We start from the raw sequence: 19,878 nt of genomic DNA on the forward strand, positions 1-19,878 counted from the left end.
ATCATTAACACTGCTGTATATTTTATATGTTAAGAGAGTAAATCCTATGAGTTCTCATAAGGTGGAAAAAAAAATGATCACTTCGACTGCTTGGTTAAAAATAGACTGTGGGGTGGAGGATTAGAAACAGAGAGATCTTTAAGACACTACTGTGGCAATGCAGTGGTTTTTCAGACCAGTACGGGAACAGTAATGGTGGGGTGTGTGCTGTGTGCTAAGTCGCTTCAGGCGAGTCTGACTCTTTGTGATCCCATGGACTGTAGTTCACCAGGCTTCTCTGTCCATGGGATTCTCCAGGTAAGAATACTGGAGTGGGTTTCCATGCCCTCTTCCAGGGGATCTTCCAGACCCAGGGATCAAACCCGTGTCTCTTACGTCTCCTGCATTGCCAGGCAGGTTCTTTACCACTAGCACCACCTGGCAATGGTTGAGAACAGGTCAAATTCTGGAAATATTTTACAGCAGACACAGTAAGATTTCCTGACAAACAGGATGAGAAAAAGACAGAATCAAAGGTGGCCTAAGAACTTGGAGTTGCCATTCACTGTGATGGCTCATATAATAACTTGTCTTGAAATATATTTATTTCTGAGAAGTTTTATATATGAAACTTGGAGTTATATAGATCAGATACTGCTTGCTCATTTTCTGGATGTCTGACTCTGGACAAATCACTGAACTTCTTAATTCTGAGTTTCCTCATCAGTGAATATGACAGTGTTAAGTCAAATGGGTTAAAAACACCAAATCCCAAGTTTTTTTGTATAGAGTAAATGGGAAAAATACATGCAAAACATTTCACAAAATGCCTTATACCTAATAAATGCTTGTTAAATGAAATATATGCTTTACTATGACTCAGTATAATTACTTTTAAAATTTCATATGTTTTAAATCTGCTACTGGGTTATATTCTTGAAAGAAGGCATCATCCAATTATTATTGCTATTGTCATTATTATTATTGTTTTTCTATAGAAACACTCTGTCCTGTGTATAGAGTCAGTATGTGCTCTCTCGCTGTACTAACTGTGGCCTGGCTCACATGATGCTGTGGATGGGGAACCTGGTATCAAAAGGGACAAAAGATGCAAATGGCTGATTGGCCTTTTCATAGTCACTTTTAAAGATAATAGAAATTATACATATTTTCCGCTTTAGCCATGCAAGAATTTTAAACTTTAAGTCTGCAATACGTTGGTAGAATAACAAAAGTTGAATTTCCACTGCCCCGTTTTTTTTTTAATTCGTATTCACTATGACCCCTTGTGGGTTTGTCCTGCTTGTCAATTCTTTCCTTTTACTCTATGTAATTTCATTTGATCTCTAAAGTATATCAAACTAGATATAAGAATTGCTGAAATGTGTTCTTGTTTTTAAAGGACCCCCTTTAAGTCATTTGAAATCTGCTCCTCTCTCCCAAGCTTGTAGCAATACTCTCCAACCTGGCACCATATGTAAATTTAATGAGCATTCACTCACTTTCATCATCCAGGTCATTGGGTCATTGATTCTTATTTCCCTTTGTGTTTTTAGAGTAAAGAGACTATTTCAAGCCATCTTTTCTAGTCTTCCTACCTATGGATAGTATTTTCCTGTTTCCACTGCACTTTTAGGATAAAAGTATACTCATTTTCAGCATATGATTAAAATGCAAAATTGGCTATTTCTCAGGATGTAACTTGTTCTCTTTCTCTTTTGTTTTGAAATACTAGTTTTCATTTTTTCTCTACCCATTCTAAAAATATATATGCAATTTTAGGAGTTTTATTTTTTTATTTTAATATTGGCCTTGAAACTATCCATATTTAACACTGTTTTCTTCAAAAGTACTTGGTTCTAAAATTCAAATCCAAAAGAAATCAGTATCTGATTTATTGGTTTCTAATCTGTATTTCTCTATAATCTTCTCTACCCCTGTAATACAGTTCTTTTTAAGAAGTTATTTAAAGTGCAATAAAATTACTATGCAGGAAAAATAACAAGAAAACAGAAGTGGGAAAAATTAGAATAATTATTAAAGGAATAATTACAAGAGATGATAAGCCAACAAAGCACTGACACAATGAGAGGTTGACTGATGGCAGAGGTTAATGTAGCCTAGTAACAGGGATCTTCAGGGAGAAGAGCAAAGAAGAGAAGTGGCAAGAAGTCTTTATTAAGTGCTACCTACTACAATAAAAAGAAAAAAACATTCTACATGCTACGAATCTAGAATAGTACAATCTTTACTGACATGTCTAGATCTATCATATTATTTCCATCTCTCCATACCTTCAGGAATATTCTTTCTGGAATACAAATTTAATTATGTTACTCCGATGCTTGAAACTCTTTATTAGTTCCTCTTGGCCTGATAAAGTTCAGACTTCTTAGTATTACATAACATGTCCTAAAAGTTCTCACCAGCTTATCTCCTCAGCCTGCTGCTGCCCCAAATTCTCACTATGCTCTGGCTATACTGAACTCCTTGATGTTCCACTCAATCATCACTGCGTCCCTTTTCTGGGCTAAATTCACAGAATGGCCCTTTTTTGCCATTTTGTCACTCCTTTTACCCTTACCCTCATGACTCTATGTACCTTATTTATATTTCTATCATAACTCCTAAGATTCTGAGGTTGGCACCCATTACTTTTATCTAGTCATCATTTTCTTTGGGAAACCCTACTTCAGGTGATCCGGGTGGACCTACGACTTAGATGACTTATCTCTCCCACCAGAGGGAGAGCTCATGACCCATGCTCACCATTCAGAACATTCATAGGGACTGTCCATCCCATGGACAGAGGACTGGCCAATAGTGCTCTGTCACTTAACAGAACAAATCATAGCTTTGGGGAAAGACAGATGCAGGTTCTGCTATGATAGAGGTTCTTTCCTAACCTCATTAGGATCACAGGTTCAAGGACTCTATCAGCCTCAAGGACTCTCTCAGCCTCAACATTTCTAGGCCCCCTAACTAAGAATCATCCATAAATTAATCAAAGGCAAAGAGCCAAGAAGTCAATGGAAAGAGATTCCTGATGACATTGTTAAAATGCCCAGATTCAATAATTCTTAAACATAACAACATCTGATATTAAGAAGAGGTGGCAAGAATACACAGAAGAACTGTACAAAAAAGATATTCACGACCAAGATAATCATGATGGTGTGATCACTCACCTAGAGCCAGACATCCTGGAATGTGAATTCAAGTGGGCCTTAGGAAGCATCACTACAAACAAAGCTAGTTGAGGTGATGATATTCCAGTGGAACTATTTCAAATCCTAAAAGATGATGCTATGAAAGTGCTGCATTCAATATGCCAGCAAATTTGGAAAGTCAGCAGTGGCCACAGGATTGGAAAAGGTCAGTTTTCATTCCAATCACAAAGAAAGGCAATGCCAAAGAATGCTCAAACTACTGCACAATTGCACTCATCTCACACGCTAGTAAAGTGAAGCATAAAATTCTCCAAGCCAGGCTTCAGCAATACATGAACCATGAACTTCCTGATGTTCAAGCTAGTTTTAGAAAAGGAAGAGGAACCAGAGATCAAATTGCCAACATCTGCTGGATCATCAAAAAAGCAAGGGAGTTCCAGAAAAACATCTATTTCTGCTTTATTGACTATGCCAAAGCCTTTGACTGTGTGAATCACAATCAACTGTGGAAAATTCTGAAAGAGATGGGAATACCAAACCACCTGACCTGCCTCTTGAGAAACCTGTATGCAGGTCAGGAAGCAACAGTTAGAACTGGACATGGAACAACAGACTGGTTCCAAATAGGAAAAGGAGTACTTCAAGGCTGTATATTGTCACCCTGTTTATTTAACTTATATTCAGAGTACATCATGAGAAACGCTGGGCTGGAGGAAGCACAAGCTGGAATCAAGATTGCTGGGAGAAATATCAATAACCTCAGATATGCAGATGACACCACCCTTATGGTAGAAAGCAAAGAAGAACTAAAGATCCTCTTGATAAAAGTGAAAGAGGAGAGTGAAAAAAGTTGGCTTAAAGCTCAACATTCAGAAAACTAAGATTATGGCATCTGGACCCATCACTTCATGGCAAATAGATGGGAAAACAGTGGAAACAGTGAGAGACTTTATTTTGGGGGGCAGCAAAATCACTGCAGATGGTGACTGCAGCCATGAAATTAAAAGATGCTTACTCCTTAGAAGGAAAGTTATGACCAACCTAGACAGCATATTAAAAAGCAGAGACATTATTTTGTCAACAAAGGCCCGTCTAGTCAAGGCTATGGTTTTTCCAGTGGTCATGTATGGATGTGAGAGTTGGATTATAAAGAAAGCTGAGAGCCAAAGAATTGATGCTTTTGAACTGTGGTGTTGTAGAAGACTCCTGAGAGTCCCTTGGACTGAAAGGAATTCCAACTAGTCCATCCTAAAGGAGATCAGTCCTGGGTGTTCATTGGAAGGACTGATGTTGAAGCTGAAACTCCAATACTTTGGCCACCTGATGCAAAGAGCTGATTAATTTGAAAAGACCCTGATGCTAGGAAAGATTGAGGGCAGGAGGAGAAGGGGATGACAGAGGATGAGATGGTTGGATGGCATCACCGACTCAATGGACATGAGTTTGGGTGGACTCTGGGAGATGGTGATGGACAGGGAGGCCTGGTACGCTATGATTAATGGGGTCACAAAGAGTCGGACATGACTGAGCGACTGAACTGAACTGAACTGAACAACATCTCAGACTTTCCAGTTATTCAGTCAACAAATTTTTATTGCTTAAGATGACTTGAGTTATGTTTCTACATTTAAAATGGAGACATTGATGTTAACACTCAAATATTACTGCCCTGACTTACTTATTTGCTATTCCTCCTTGGTGTCTAGCATGCATGTGTGCTTAAGTCACTTCAGTTATGTTTGACTGCAACCCTATGGGCGATAGCCCACCAAGCTCCTCTGTCCATGGGATTCTCCAGGCAAGAATACTGGAGTGGGTTGCCATGCCCTCCTCCAGGGGATCTTCCCAACCCAGGGGTCAAACCAGCATCTCCTGAAGTTCCTGCATTGCAGGTGGATTCTTTACTGCTGAGCCATGGGGGGAGCCTCTTTTGTGTCTTACTGACTGTAATATCCTTAACACTCAGGACACAGAGCCTGGAACATTATTTGGGGTTTACAAATGACTTTGGAATGAGTGCTCCAGCCAAGTATATTGATCAAATATGATAGTGTTTAAGAATATTGGCTCTAGAATCTGATTTCCTGGGAAACATATCCTTGGATTGACCATGATCAATATCTTCATCTTTAAAGTGAGGATCATGGAAATAACAAGCCCTAAAGGGGATTATCGGAGAAGGTGATGGCACCCCACTCCAGTACTCTTGCTTGGAAAATCCTATGGATGGAGGAGTCTGGAAGGCTGTACTCCATGAGGTCGCTGAGGGTCAGACACGACTGAGTGACTTCACTTTCACTTTTCACTTTTATGCATTGAAGAAGGAAATGGCAACCCACTCCAGTGGAGTTGCCTGGAGAATCCCAGGGATGGGGGAGCCTGGTGGGCTGCTGTCTATGGGGTCGCACAGAGTTGGACACGACTGAAGCGACTTAGCAGTAGCCAAGGGGATTATGAGAATTAACTGAGTTAATGAAAGTATAGAGTTAACACACATTCGATACATGTTAACAGTTGATGTTATTTTTGGCTGTTCAATTATCAGTAATATCTGTCATACACATCCTGGAATGACACAGTACATCCATTCCATCCACAGAGTTAAGTTGGTTATTGTATATTACCCACATCCTAACTTGCTTATAGAATGAGCCTGAGAGAAGCCAAACTGGAGAACTAGTCTAAAGCACTAAAAATACATGAAGGCCTGATATAAAGATTAGCAAACCAAAGCCTGTGAGATTACAGCCAGATTTTTCTGAGCTTCGTTTTTCCACATTCACATTGAAGACTATTTTTCAGACACGCCAGCAGGCACCTGGCCCATGTTTTTTTACTATATTTTTAGAAGTTTGATTTGACATCATGTGGGTTAATCCAAACAATGAGCACCCATCAAAAAAGCATGATGAACAAGTGGACAGAAAATCAATGAGGATGTAGAGGATTTGAACAATTCTATCAGCTAGGTTGACCTAATTGGCATTTATAAAACATTGCAGCCAAAAGTGGGATACACATTCTTTTGAAGTGCAAACAGCACATTTACCAACAGAGACCAAATTCTAGGCCTTAAGATAAGCCTCAACAAATTTAAGAAGATTCAAGTCATACAGAATATACTTCCCTGACCACAGAAGAATTACATAAGAAATGAAAACAGAAAATTTTCTGGAAAAACTTCAAATAACCCATGGATAAATTACTAAATCAAATGGGAAATAATACCATAAAGTGAATGAAAATGAAACCTCTATCTATCAAAAGCTGGAGAATGCCCTAAGCAGTAAACTTTAAGAGGAAATTGATAAAATAAACACCTGAACTATAACAGATCAAAGGCCTCCAACTAATGACCTCAGTTTGCACCGTAAGAAACTAGAAAAAAGAACAGACTAAATCCAAAGTATATAAAAGAAGGAAATAATTAGAGAGGAAATCGATGACATAGAAAGTAAGACCAGAAATCAATTAAATAAAAAGCAGATTTTTTTCAGAATAAAATGTGTAAAGCTCTAGCTAGACTAATCAGGAGAACAAACAAAAATTAACAATATCTGGAATAAAAGAGGTGATATTATATGATATTAAAAGAATAATAAAAGAACATTTAAATCTTTATGCCAATAAAACAAATATATTACGTAAAATGAGCCAAAAAGTATCTTACTGAGAGAAAATACAAAGGCCCTAAATTAGTGGAAAAGTGTATGCCATTCATGGGTCACTCAATACTGCTAAGGTGTCAATGCTCCCAAATTATTATATAAATACAGTGCAATCCCTGTAATTATAGCAGAATTTAAAAGAAATCTCAAAACATTCTAAAATTCATATAAAAATTCAAGAAATCAAGAATAACCTAAAGAACTTTTAAAAAGAAGGACAAAATTGGAGGACTAACAATAATTTCACTGCTTATTAAAAACTACAGTCATCAAGATTATGTAGTATTGGCACCAAGATAAATAAATATGTCAATAGAACAAAATAAACAGTCCAGAAAAAAGACCCACACATAGATAGCTCACATATTTCAACAAATGTGAAAAGGCAATTCATTTCAAGAAATGATTCCTGAAAAAATGAATATCCATATTCAATAAAAAGGGAAACATTCAACTGAAACTTCATACTATATTCAAAAATTGACTTGACTCAAAAATAGAATATAGATCTAAATATAAACTGAAAACTATAAAACCTCTAAGAAAAAACAAAGGAATAATCTTCATGGCCTTGAATTAGCCAAAGATGCCTTACCTATGACACCAACAGCATTATCAATTAAAAAATATGGTAAAATGAACTTAAAATGAAAACAGTTTGCTTTTAGAAAGATACTGCTATGAAAATAAAGAGAAAGTCACAAATTAGGAAAACCATTATTTTACATCAGGTATATGATAACCTATATTCAAAGTATAAAGAATTCTCAAAACTCAGTAATAAGAAAACAATCCAGGAGAAGAAGGGGACAGCACAGGATGAGATGGTTGGATGGCATTACTGATTGATGGACATGAGTTTGAGCAAGCTCTGGGAGTCGGCAATGGACAGGGAAGCCTGGTGTGCTACAGTCCATGGGGTTGCAAAGAGTCATACATGACTGAGTGACTGAAGTGAATTGAATTGAATCCAATCTAAAAAAAATGGGCAAAGGATTTGAACTGACACTTCATCAAGGAAGATATATGAAAGAAAATATGCAAAGGAAAAAATAGTCAATATCATTAGTCATTCAGATCAGATCAGATCAGTCGCTCAGTTGTGTCCGACTCTTCGCGACCCCATGAATGGCAGCACGCCAGGCCTCCCTGTCCATCACAAACTCCCAGAGTTCACTGAGACTCACGTCCATCGAGTCAGTGATGCCATCCAGCCATCTCATCCTCTGTCGTCCCCTTCTCCTCCTGCCCCAAATCCCTCCCAGCATCAGAGACTTTTCCAATGAGTCAACTCTTCACATGAGGTGGCCAAAGTACTGGTGTTTGAGCTTTAGCATCATTCCTTCCAAAGAAATCCCAGGGCTGATCTCCTTCAGAATGGACTGGTTGGATCTCCTTGCAGTCCAAGGGACTCTCAAGAGTCTTCTCCAACACCACAGTCCAAAAGCATCAATTCTTCAGCGATCAGCGTTCTTCACAGTCCAACTCTCACATCCATACATGACCACAGGAAAAACTATAGTCTTGACTAGACGAACCTTTGTCGGCAAAGTAATGTCTCTGCTTTTGAATATGCTATCTAGGTTGGTCATAACTTTCCTTCCAAGGAGTAAGCATCTTTTAATTTCATGGCTGCAGTCACCATCTGTAGTGATTTTGGAGCCCCCAAAAATAAAGTCTGACACTGTTTCCACTGTTTCCCCATCTATTTCCCATGAAGTGATGGGACCGGATGCCATGATCTTCGTTTTCTGAATGTTGAGCTTTAAGCCAACTTTTTCACTCTCCACTTTCACCTTCATCAAGAGGCTTTTGAGTTCCTCTTCACTTTCTGCCACAAGGGTGGTGTCATCTGCATATCTGAGGTTATTGATATTTCTCCCGGCAATCTTGATTCCAGCTTGTGTTTCTTCCAGTCCAGCATTTCTCATGATGTACTCTGAATATAAGTTAAATAAACAGGGTGACAATATACAGCCTTGACGTACTCCTTTTCCTATTTGGAACAAGTCTGTTGTTCCATGTCCAGTTCTAATTGTTGCTTCCTGACCTGCATACAGATTTCTCAAGAGGCAGATCAGGTGGTCTGGTATTCCCATCTCTTTCAGAATTTTCCACAGTTTATTGTGATCCACACTGTCAAAGGCTTTGGCATAGTCAATAAAGCAGAAATAGATGTTTTTCTGGAACTCTCTTGCTTTTTCCATGATACAGCGGATGTTGACAATTTGATCTCTGGTTCCTCTGCCTTCTCGAAAACCAACTTGAACATCAGGAAGTTCACAGTTCACATATTGCTGAACCTGGCTTGGAGAATTTTGAGCATTACTTTACCAGCATGTGAGATGAGTGCAATTGTGCAGTAGTTTGAGCATTCTTTGGCATTGCCTTTCTTTGGGATTGGAATGAAAACTGACCTTTTCCAGTCCTGTGGCCACTGCTGAGTTTTCCAAATTTGCTGGCATATTGAGTGAAGCACTCTCACAGCATCATCTTGCAGGATTTGGAATAGCTCAACTGGAATTCTATCACCTCCACTAGCTTTGTTCATGGTGATGCTTTCTAAGGCCCACTTGACTACACATTCCAAGATATCTGGCTATAGGTCAGTGATCACACCATCGTGATTATCTGGGTCATGAAGATCTTTTTGTACAGTTCTTCTGTGTATTCTTGCCATCTCTTCTTAATATCTTCTGCTTCTTTTAGGAGGTCCATACCATTTCTGTCCTTTATCGAGCCCATCTTTGCATGAAATGTTCCTTCAGTATCTCTGATTTTCTTGAAGAGATCTCTAGTCTTTCCCATTCTGTTGTTTTCCTCTATTTCTTTGCATTGATCGCTAAAGAAGGCTTTCTTATTTCTTCTTGCTATTCTTTGGAACTCTGCATTCAGATGTTTATATCTTTCCTTTTCTCCTTTGCTTTTCGCTTCTCTTCTTTTCATAGCTATTTGTAAGGCCTCCCCAGACAGCCATTTTGCTTTTTTGCATTTCTTTTCCATGGGGATGGTCTTGATCCCTGTCTCCTGTACAATGTCAGGAACCTCATTCCATAGTTCATCAGGCACTCTATCTATCAGATCTAGTCCCTTAAATCTATTTCTCACTTCCACTGTATAATCATAAGGGATTTGATTTAGGTCATACCTGAATGATCTAGTGGTTTCCCCTACTTTCTTCAATTTCAGTCTGAATTTGGCAATAAGGAGTTCATGGTCTGAGCCACAGTCAGCTCCTGGTCTTGTTTTTGCTGACTGTATAGAGCTTCTCCATCTTTGGCTGCAAAGAATATAATCAATCTGATTTCGGTGTTGACCATCTGGTGATGTCCATGTATAGAGTTTTCTCTTGTGTTGTTGGAAGAGGGTGTTTGTTATGACCAGTGCATTTTCTGGCAAAACTCTATTAGTCTTTGCCCTGCTTCATTCTATACTCCAAGGCCAAATTTGTCTGTTTCTCCAGGTGTTTCTTGACCTCCTACTTTTGCATTCCAGTCCCCTATAATGAAAAGGACATCTTTTTTGGGTGTTAGTTCTGAAAGGTCTTGTAGGTCTTCATAGAACCGTTCAACTTCAGCTTCTTCAGTGTTACTGGTTGGGGCATAGACTTGGATTACTGTGATATTGAATGGTTTGCCTTGGAAACAAACAGAGATCATTCTGTCGTTTTTGAGATCGCATCCAAGTACTGCATTTCAGACTCTTTTTTTGACCATGATGGCTACTAGGGGAATGTAAATTAATAATCACAATGAAATACCATTACAATATCTAAAATTAAACAAACTGATTATATCAACTTTGTGTTGGTGAAGATTGGGAAGAAGTAGAACTCTGGTACACTTTTTTTTTTTTCTAATTTTATTTTATTTTTAAGCTTTACATAATTGTATTAGTTTTGCCAAATATCAAAATGAATCCATCACAGGTATACATGTATTCCCCATCCTTAACCCTCCTCCCTCCTCCCTCCCCATACCATCCCTCTGGGTCGTCCCAGTGCACTAGCCCCAAGCATCCAGTATCGTGCATCGAACCTGGACTGGCAACTCGTTTCTTACATGATATTTTACATGTTTCAATGCCATTCTCCCAAATCTTCCCACCCTCTCCCTCTCCCACAGAGTCCATAAGACTGTTCTATACATCAGTGTCTCTTTTGCTGTCTCGTACACCGGGTTATTGTTACCATCTTTCTAAATTCCATATATATGCGTTAGTATACTGTATTTATGTTTTTCCTTCTGGCTTACTTCACTCTGTATAATAGGCTCCAGTTTCATCCACCTCATTAGAACTGATTCAAATGTATTCTTTTTAATGGCTGAGTAATACTCCATTGTGTATATGTACCACAGCTTTCTTATCCATTCATCTGCTGATGGACATCTAGGTTGCTTCTGCTACACTTTTGATAAGACTTTACCTTGATACAGTGGTTCAACTACTTTGGAAAACAGTTCAGCAGTATCATAAAACATTAAATATACCTATCACCATCTAAATATTGCAGGTAATCACCCAAGAGAGGCAAAATGCACACATACAAAGACCTGCAAAAATATTCATAGTAGCTTTATTTGTAACAGATCCAAGCTAGAAAAACCCAAATATCTCGGTGAATGAACAAATTATATTACATCCATGTATTCTACAACATGAATTGTACCTCAAAATCATGATATTGGGTGAAAGAAAGGCAGACAAAAAAAGAGTGTATATTGCCTAATTCTATTTATACAAAACTCTAGAAATTACAAATTAATCTACAGTGAAAAGTTGATCAATGGAAGAGTGAGGAGGGATGAGAGGAGGAATTACAAAGAGGCATGAGGAAACTTTTGATGAATGAGTCCATTATCTTGATTGTGGTGATATTTTCACTGTGTATACATATGTTAGAACATATAAATTGCACCTTTTAAGCGAAGTAGCTCAGTCGTGTCTGACTCTTTGCAACCCCATGGACTGTAGCCCACCAGGCTCCTCCATCCATGGGATTCTCCAGGCAAGAATCCTGGAGTGGGTTGCCATTTCCTTCTCCAGGGGATCTTCCCGACCCAGGGATTGAACCCGGGTCTCCCACATTGCAGGCAGATCCTTTAACCTCTGACCCACCAGGGAAGCCCATTATAGTTTATTGCATGTTAATTATTTCTCAATATACTTATTACAAAGAAAATGTTTTCCTTGAGAAGTCTTCATTGAAAATGGATAGATCCTATCATCAATTAAAATCACAGTAAGGACAGCATTTTCAGTGATACTTAAGCATAATGACACAGGACTAGAATGAAGACAACCCCTCTCAATGATGAAAAGCTAAAAGCCTTTCCTCTCAGATCACGAATAAGACAAAGATGCCCACTCTTGCCATTTCTACTCAACACAGTACTGGGAGTCCAAGTCATAGCAACTAGATGAGAAAAAATTAAATAGATAAAAGCCTTAAATTAGAAAGGAAGAAGTAAAATCATCTCTGTTTATAGATGGCATGGTATTCTATATTGAAAACCCTAAAGACTTCACACACACACACACACACAAATGGTTACAACGAATGAATTAATTCACTGGAATTGCAGGATACAAAGTCAACATATAAAAATTAGATGTTTTCCTAAACACTAACAATGAACTATCTGAAAGAGAAATTAAGAAAGCAATCCCATTTAGAATAGCATCAAAACCAATAAAATACTTATAAATAAACTGAACCAAGGAAGTAAAAGATTATACACTGAGAACTATGAGATATTGGTGAAAGTAACTAAGAAGACACAAATAAATGAAAAGATATCCTGTGATCTTTGACTGAAAAATTAATACTGTGAAAATCTCCATACTACTGAAAATGATCTACAAATTCAATACAATCCCTAATAAAATTCCATTTTTCACCGAAATAGACAAAAATTATCCTAAAATTTGTATGGAGCCATAAAAGACCCCAAATAGCAAAAGTTAACCTGAGAAAGAAGAACAAACTTGGAAGCATCGTCATTCCTGATTTTGAGCCATATACAAAGCTACAGTAATCAAAGAAGCATAGTTCTGGCAACAGGTACCTGGAACCAGTGGAGCAGAACAAAGATTCCAGATATGAATCATAAATATGTGGTGAACTGATTCTTGACAAGAGCGCTAAGAACACACAAAGGAGAAAGATTAGTAACTTCTTTGAATGATGTTGGTAAAACTGGACATCTAGATGCATAAGAAGGAAACTGGACACTTCTCTTACACCACTCAAAAAAATGAACTTGAAATGGGTCACAAACTTAAATGTAAGATGAGAAAGCATAAAACTCCTAGAAGAAAATATAGGGGGAAAGATGCTTGACATTGGTCTTGCATGCATGCTATGTCACTTCAGTCATGTTTGACTCTTTGAGACCTATGGACTGTAGCCCACCAGGCTCCTCTGTCCATGGAATTCTCCAGGCAAGAATACGGAGTGAGTTGCCATGCCCTCCTCCAGGGGATCTTCCTAACCCAGGTGTCAAAGCCACGTTTCTTGTCTCCTGCATTGGCAGGCGTATTCTTCACCACTAGCACCACCTGGGAAGCCCAATATTGGTCTAAGCAATGATTAATCAGATAAGAGACTAAGAGCACAGCCAATAAAAGTCAAAGTAAACCAACTGAACTACATCAAATGGAAGAGCTTTGGCACAGCAAAGCAAATAATCAATAAACTGGAAAGACAACCTGAAGAATGAGAGAAAACATTAGCAAATCACATATCTGATAAAGGGTTAATATCCAAAATAAATATAAAAAACTCATACAATTCAATTGCAAAAAAAATAAGAAGAAGAATAGAATTTAAAAATGGGCAAAGGACCTGAATAGACATTTTTCCAACAAAGGCATACTAATGTCCATAGTTATATGAAAAAATGCTCTACATCATTAATCATCACCAAAATGCAGATCAAAACCACAAGATATCACTTCATACCTGTGATGGCTATTATCAAAAAAGCAAGAGATAACACATGCTAACAAGAATGTGAAGAAAAGAGAATGCTTATGTAGTGTTAGTGGGAATGTAAATTGGTTACAGCCATTGCAGAAAACACTATGCAGGTTAAAGATATCAGAAATCAGACAACCATAGGATCTTGCAATCCCACTCCTATGCATTCAAAGGAATTTAAGCCAGTATCTTCAGGAGGGTATCTGCACACCCATGTTTCTTTGTTCCTTTCAGCATGTTCTATGATAACCAAGATATCAAAACAATCTAAATGTCTTTCAACAGATGAATGGGTTAAGAAAATGTGATATATATATATAATTGAATTTTATTCAGTAATAAAAAGAAGGCAATCCTACCATTTTTGACATGGATTAACCTGAAGGTCATTATGCTAAGTAAAATAAGTCAGAGAAAGACAAATATTAATACATATGTTATGTGTTAAGCATATATAAAATCTAAAAAAAAAAAAAAGCCGATTGAATAGAAACAAAGTATAGAATGGTGGTTTCCAAGGGCTAGGGGAAAGGGGAAATTGGGTGATATAAGTCAAACTACAAATTTTCACTTGTAAGAAGAATAAATTCCAATACTCATGTATAGCACTGTGACCACAGTTAATAATACAATGTTATATACTTGAAAGTTGCAGAGATAGATCTTAGACATCCTCACTTCCCACTCCCCAAAAATGTTAGGTGAGGTGACATATGTGCTAATTATCTTGATTTTAGTAATCACTTCACAATGTATATGTATATCAAGTCATCACACTGTATACTTTAATTATACACAATTATATTTATCAGCTATTTCTCAAAAAAATTAAAAATAAAGATACATGGCTAGAGGCAAATAAGCCAGTGTCCTTTCTGATGATGGTCCTGAGGATCTTGGCTCAGTTTGCTCTTGATCACGTTTGTAAATTGATAAGCCTTTGCACCAAAATGTAGAGAGGGTAAAATAACAATCCTTGTGAATCCCTTCTTTCCTACTGTTTTGAGTCTTAGCCTTCTTGATTAAATTCAAAATTACTCAAATATATGAAATCTGGAATAAATGTTAACTTACATGTAAAAACACATCTATTAACATATTTAATCAAAATAACATTTTCCTAATATCATATAGAATTTAAATTGGTATTTACAAATAGTCTTTTGGAATTGGTAGTTAGGTGGGAAAAAACTAGACATGTCTCCAAATTGTCTCCAGCTAAGTTAATGAATTTTCTGCATTATATTTTAGGAATCAATATAGCTGAATGATCCAAATTTACAAAATCTAGCCTAAAATATCATATATAAAAATTAATATATACTTTATTTAATTTGTAAAATAAATACATTAACACTACATACTTTAAATATGGTTATACACTTTCACTTATTTTTATAAAGCATCAAAAATATCCTTTTTGAGCCAATGCAATGATCAGTGACTTCAAAAAGATATTTTTTAACACAATTTGCATCTTTACATATTATAGCAAACAATATTAACTAATAATCATTGATACAGTCATTTCTTGGGTGTAAAACCAAATATCCAAATTAGTGCACCAAAGAATTCTGGTGAATCATTATTTGATCTCTAGTCATAAAGAGAATAACTTGTTTTTCAGAAAGAATATTAGCAACTTATTTTCAAACTTAAACATTATTAAATCAATAAAGTATACAGAAATCCCAATAAATGCAAACCAATCTACATCAAAGACAAAGTAAAATTTAAAATTATTTTAACAAGTATTAAGTGGCTGTTAAGTTTTTAACGGGCTTCCCTTGTGGCTCAGCTGGTAAAGAATCCACCTGCAAAATGGGAGACCTAGGTTCAATCCCTGGGTTGGGAAGATCGCCTGGAGAAGGAAAAGGCCACTTACTCCAGTATTCTGGCCTGGAGAATTCCATGGACTGTATAGTCCACGAGGTCACAAAGAGTCAGACATGACTGAGTGACTTTCATTTCCACTTCAAGTGTTTAACACTGAAATGTAGCTGCTTATGTTAAAATTAGAAAAACTAAAGGATAGAGATATAAAGAAAAATCCTAACACAAGTAATGATGGAAAAAAAATTCATAATATATCTTATTTCTACAGATGTCTAGTCATTGGTCCAAAATCTTTGCCATTCAATGCCTATTCTTTAAGATTTTATTTATCATTATTTATTTATTATTTATTATTATCCAGGAAACATGGTTAATTCCCCAAATCATCCTTAAATAATGTTTATAAAATACATATGTCATGTCACTGCCTATACCCATTTGTAGCAGCCAATCAAAAAGTATTAGGGGCACAGGTGGGAAATAATTTGTCACTACATAGGTCAGCTATCTTATTAATAACAATAAAACCTGACATTTACATAATGTCATCTGTACAGCAGCTTCATATCAAGACTTCAAATATTTATCTCATTAATACTTCCAATATTTCTATGCATTATTTGGCACATATTTTACTGGTTTATAAAGCAAAACCCTAACTCATAAAATGACATGAACCTAGTGACTATATTTTCTCACAATCCATGTCTATTCACCAAAAAAGAAAAGAAAAATATATATCTTAGCATGAAAGAGTTTGGCCAGGAGAGTGAAATACCCACTTGGCAATTGGCTCTTATCTATTCCCACCTTTTTATATGCGATCCAGTCAAACACCCTGTCAATATCTGTTGCCCGTAGCACTTCCTGTGATACTGGATGGGAGCTGGCCAAGCCGTCAAGCAGCATCACTTCATGTAGAACATCCGTCAGAAACCTCTGTTTTTCCTGCAATACAGTAGATGGAACAACATCACAGGTGATTCGTGGTTATGACAGAGTATGGGTGACAATATGAACCGAATGTTCAGTGTGTTGCTGACTTGATGATGCTCATCAGCCTACTAGATAAGATTTAACTATAAAGAGAAACCAGTAAATAAAATGCCTCTTAAGTCACTCTAAAATAAAAGTGGCTGATTTGAGCACAACATGAAACAATACCAATGAGCTACAATAGGCCCTAAATAGATAGAAACAATGGACTCTGTGTTTCAACAGTGGTTAAAGCAAATTTGAGAGTGGGCACATAAATGAGACTGACTCAGCTTGCCTATGGGCTGCCCTGATGGCTCAGATGGTAGGGAGACCTGGATTCAACCCCTGGGTTGGGAAGATCCCCTGGAGGAGGGCAAGGCAACCCACTCCAGTATTCTTGCCTGGAGAATCCCCATGGACAGAGGTACCTGGTGGACTACAGTCTATGGGGTCGCAAAGAGTTGGACATGACTGAGTGATTAAGCATACACAGCATGTTCATATGTTCTGCAGGGTCAGATCTAAAATTCCAGTCCCAAATAACCTTTTTAAAGTTCATTCAATACAAGAATAATAACTAAATCTCAGAATTCCAGCACTATTTGTTCTTTCCAGTCCATTCAACAACCCATTCTCTTTCTGTTCCTACCTCCACTCTGTCTCACTTATTCTCCCTCTAATACACACATGCAAACACGTATTCTCTAAACGAACTTCAGAGACCACCACAAACAATGAGGCATTATTGACAACAAACTGTAATGTCTCTGGATGTGATACGTGAATTCAGAAAGTAGAGAGAGCAATAGGTATTAACAATTCATTACCATAAAACTTGTGAAAGTAGACAAAATCGTGAGACCTCTGTACATTGCTGAGACATCAGTATTTGCTTTAATAAAAGCTGACTTGCTATGTTAGAAATAAACTGTAAAAAAAAAAAAAAAAGTGCTTCTCTGTTGTTTATACAATATGGTAAAGTAATTAGCCTCCAATTAAAATAAATAAATTTATATTAAAAAAACTAACACCCCCCCCCCCAAAAAAAAAGAAGTCTGCTTTAAAGAAACAGCTTGGGTTCTGTTAACAAAAATGCCGGCAGTTATCAGTCCGCCTAGCCTACTGCCTTCATTGAGGGAGGAGGAGAGAAAAAAGAAGTTGCAAGAGATAATGAGAGCTAAATAGCCCCTGGATAGTTGGGACCTGAGGAGTATCATTACAGAGATTAAAGACTGCAGCGCTTTAATTGCTCTAGCTAATTCTGAACTCATTCCTGGAGCCTCCAAATTTTGGGCCAGCAGATAAATTGCTTGATTTCTGAGTAAGCTGTAATTTCAAGCTGAGACTACACCAATTCTGGATTTTAAAAATTGGAAATGGACAATAAATATACTAAGAAAAGAATGGTTAACTAAGCATATGTGTTAATAAGCATATTAATAAGCATATTAATTTAAATCTGGCTTTAAAAACATTTTTGTTCATCATCACTTACTTGCTCAATAATTTAGTATGTTTAATCAATTTAACTAGTCATCCAAGTATTACTGTAAGGTTTATTTTCTAATAGCTTATTTTTATAGCCTGTGGACTTTATATTTAATTTCTTTGGTCCTTATTTTTCATCTAAGAATTTCAAATCAGTTCTCCATCCAAAAGGGCTGTGTTACAGTGACTGAACCAAAAGTCACTCTGACTCCCGGAAGAATACTTCAGACCCTAAGAGACCTTATAATAAAAAAAACAAACTTATAATGAATTAAGTGACAAGTATTACACAAAAAAATACTGTATTTCTTCTTAAACTGAGTTCCTAATTCAACATGAACTGAAGAAAGTGAAATTGGACCTTGTGATTTAAAAATTTGAATTAAAAAACTGGCATTTACATTGCCCATTTTAAGTCCACAGAAAGCAAAGACAAGATCTCAGACAAATGGCATAGATTTAGAGGATAAGAGAAATTCATACATTTCCAAAAAGCAGATAGGCAATCTTGTTGTTCATTTAATTTTAAAATGTACATTAAAGCTATTTGATACTGGTATTAATGAGGAATTATGGAATATATAATGATACTTCAACTTGACAACGGAACATTTTTATTTATAAAAACTACCAACTGAAGATGTGATGTCCATTCTGAAGATCAAATAATACACAACTCTTCAAATAATAATTATTGCTCCTTTACATCACTCAAACATCTTATCAAAAAAACCAGTGCAAAATGAAAACCTTAACCAGAATGATTTATGTTAACCTTAATTTTTAACATTTAGAAACAATAAATACATATTAGTCAATATCAAAATTTAGCAAACATAACTTGGTTTGCTGGAAATGACATTTTGTTAAATGACCATATTTGTTAAAAGTAAATGACCATTTAATTATAAAAATTAAATCTGAGATAACTTTCAAAAATGGAGATCCAACCAGTCCATCCTAAAGGAAGTCAGTCCTGAATATTCATTGGAAAGACTGATGCTGGATACTTTGCTCCAATACTCCAAGACTGATGCTCCAATACTTTGGCCACCTGACCCTGTTGTTGAGAAAGATTGAAGGCGAGAGGAGAAGGGGACGACAGAGGACAAGATGGTTGGATGGCATCACCGACTCAATGGACATGAGTTTGAGTGAACCCAGGGAGTTGGTAATGGACAGGGAGGCCTGGCGTGCTGCGGTCCATGGGGTCGCAGAGCCAGACACGACTGAGCAACTGAACTGAACTGAATTGAAACTATACTTATATATTTATATAATAATGATGATATATTACTTCATGCTTCTGGAGAAAAATAAAAACAAATCTTTGGTCAGTGGAATTGCAAAAGGGAGGGTTTAAATTGAGCAGTATTGAGTCGTTAGCAAAAAATTCATCTCTACATTTTTGGAGAGAATGACACTGACTGAGAAAGGGGGCATTAAAAGAGATTAAGATTTTAATCTTAATTTATTTAATCTGGAATCAAGATTGCTGGGAGAAATATCTATAACCTCAGATATGCAGACAACACCACCCTTATGGCAGAGAGTGAAGAACTCAAGAGCCTCTTGATGAAAATGAAAGAGGAGTAAAAAAGTTGGTTTAAAACTCAACATTCAAAAAACTAAGATCATGGCATCTGGTCCCATCACTTCATGGCAAATAGATGGGCAAACAAAGGAAGTTCATGGGGTCTCAAAGAGTTGGACACAACTGAGCAGCTGAACTGAACTGAAAAGAGATTAAAAGAGGAAGAAGAAAAAAAGGAAAAAA

The 19,878-nt window shown here is 36.8% G+C and overlaps 1 protein-coding gene across 1 annotated transcript in view; it reads right to left on the minus strand.

Moving 5' to 3' along the window:
• Positions 1 to 19,878, minus strand: part of TRHDE (thyrotropin releasing hormone degrading enzyme) — a 446,473-nt gene that overhangs the window by 160,446 nt on the left and 266,149 nt on the right. Inside the window, 1 exon segment of the mRNA XM_070371007.1 lies at positions 16,446 to 16,583. Coding sequence (XP_070227108.1) covers positions 16,446 to 16,583 — 138 coding nt within the window.

Source organism: Bos mutus, chromosome 5 (genome assembly GCF_027580195.1).
Source record: "Bos mutus isolate GX-2022 chromosome 5, NWIPB_WYAK_1.1, whole genome shotgun sequence".
NCBI lineage: Eukaryota > Metazoa > Chordata > Mammalia > Artiodactyla > Bovidae > Bos > Bos mutus.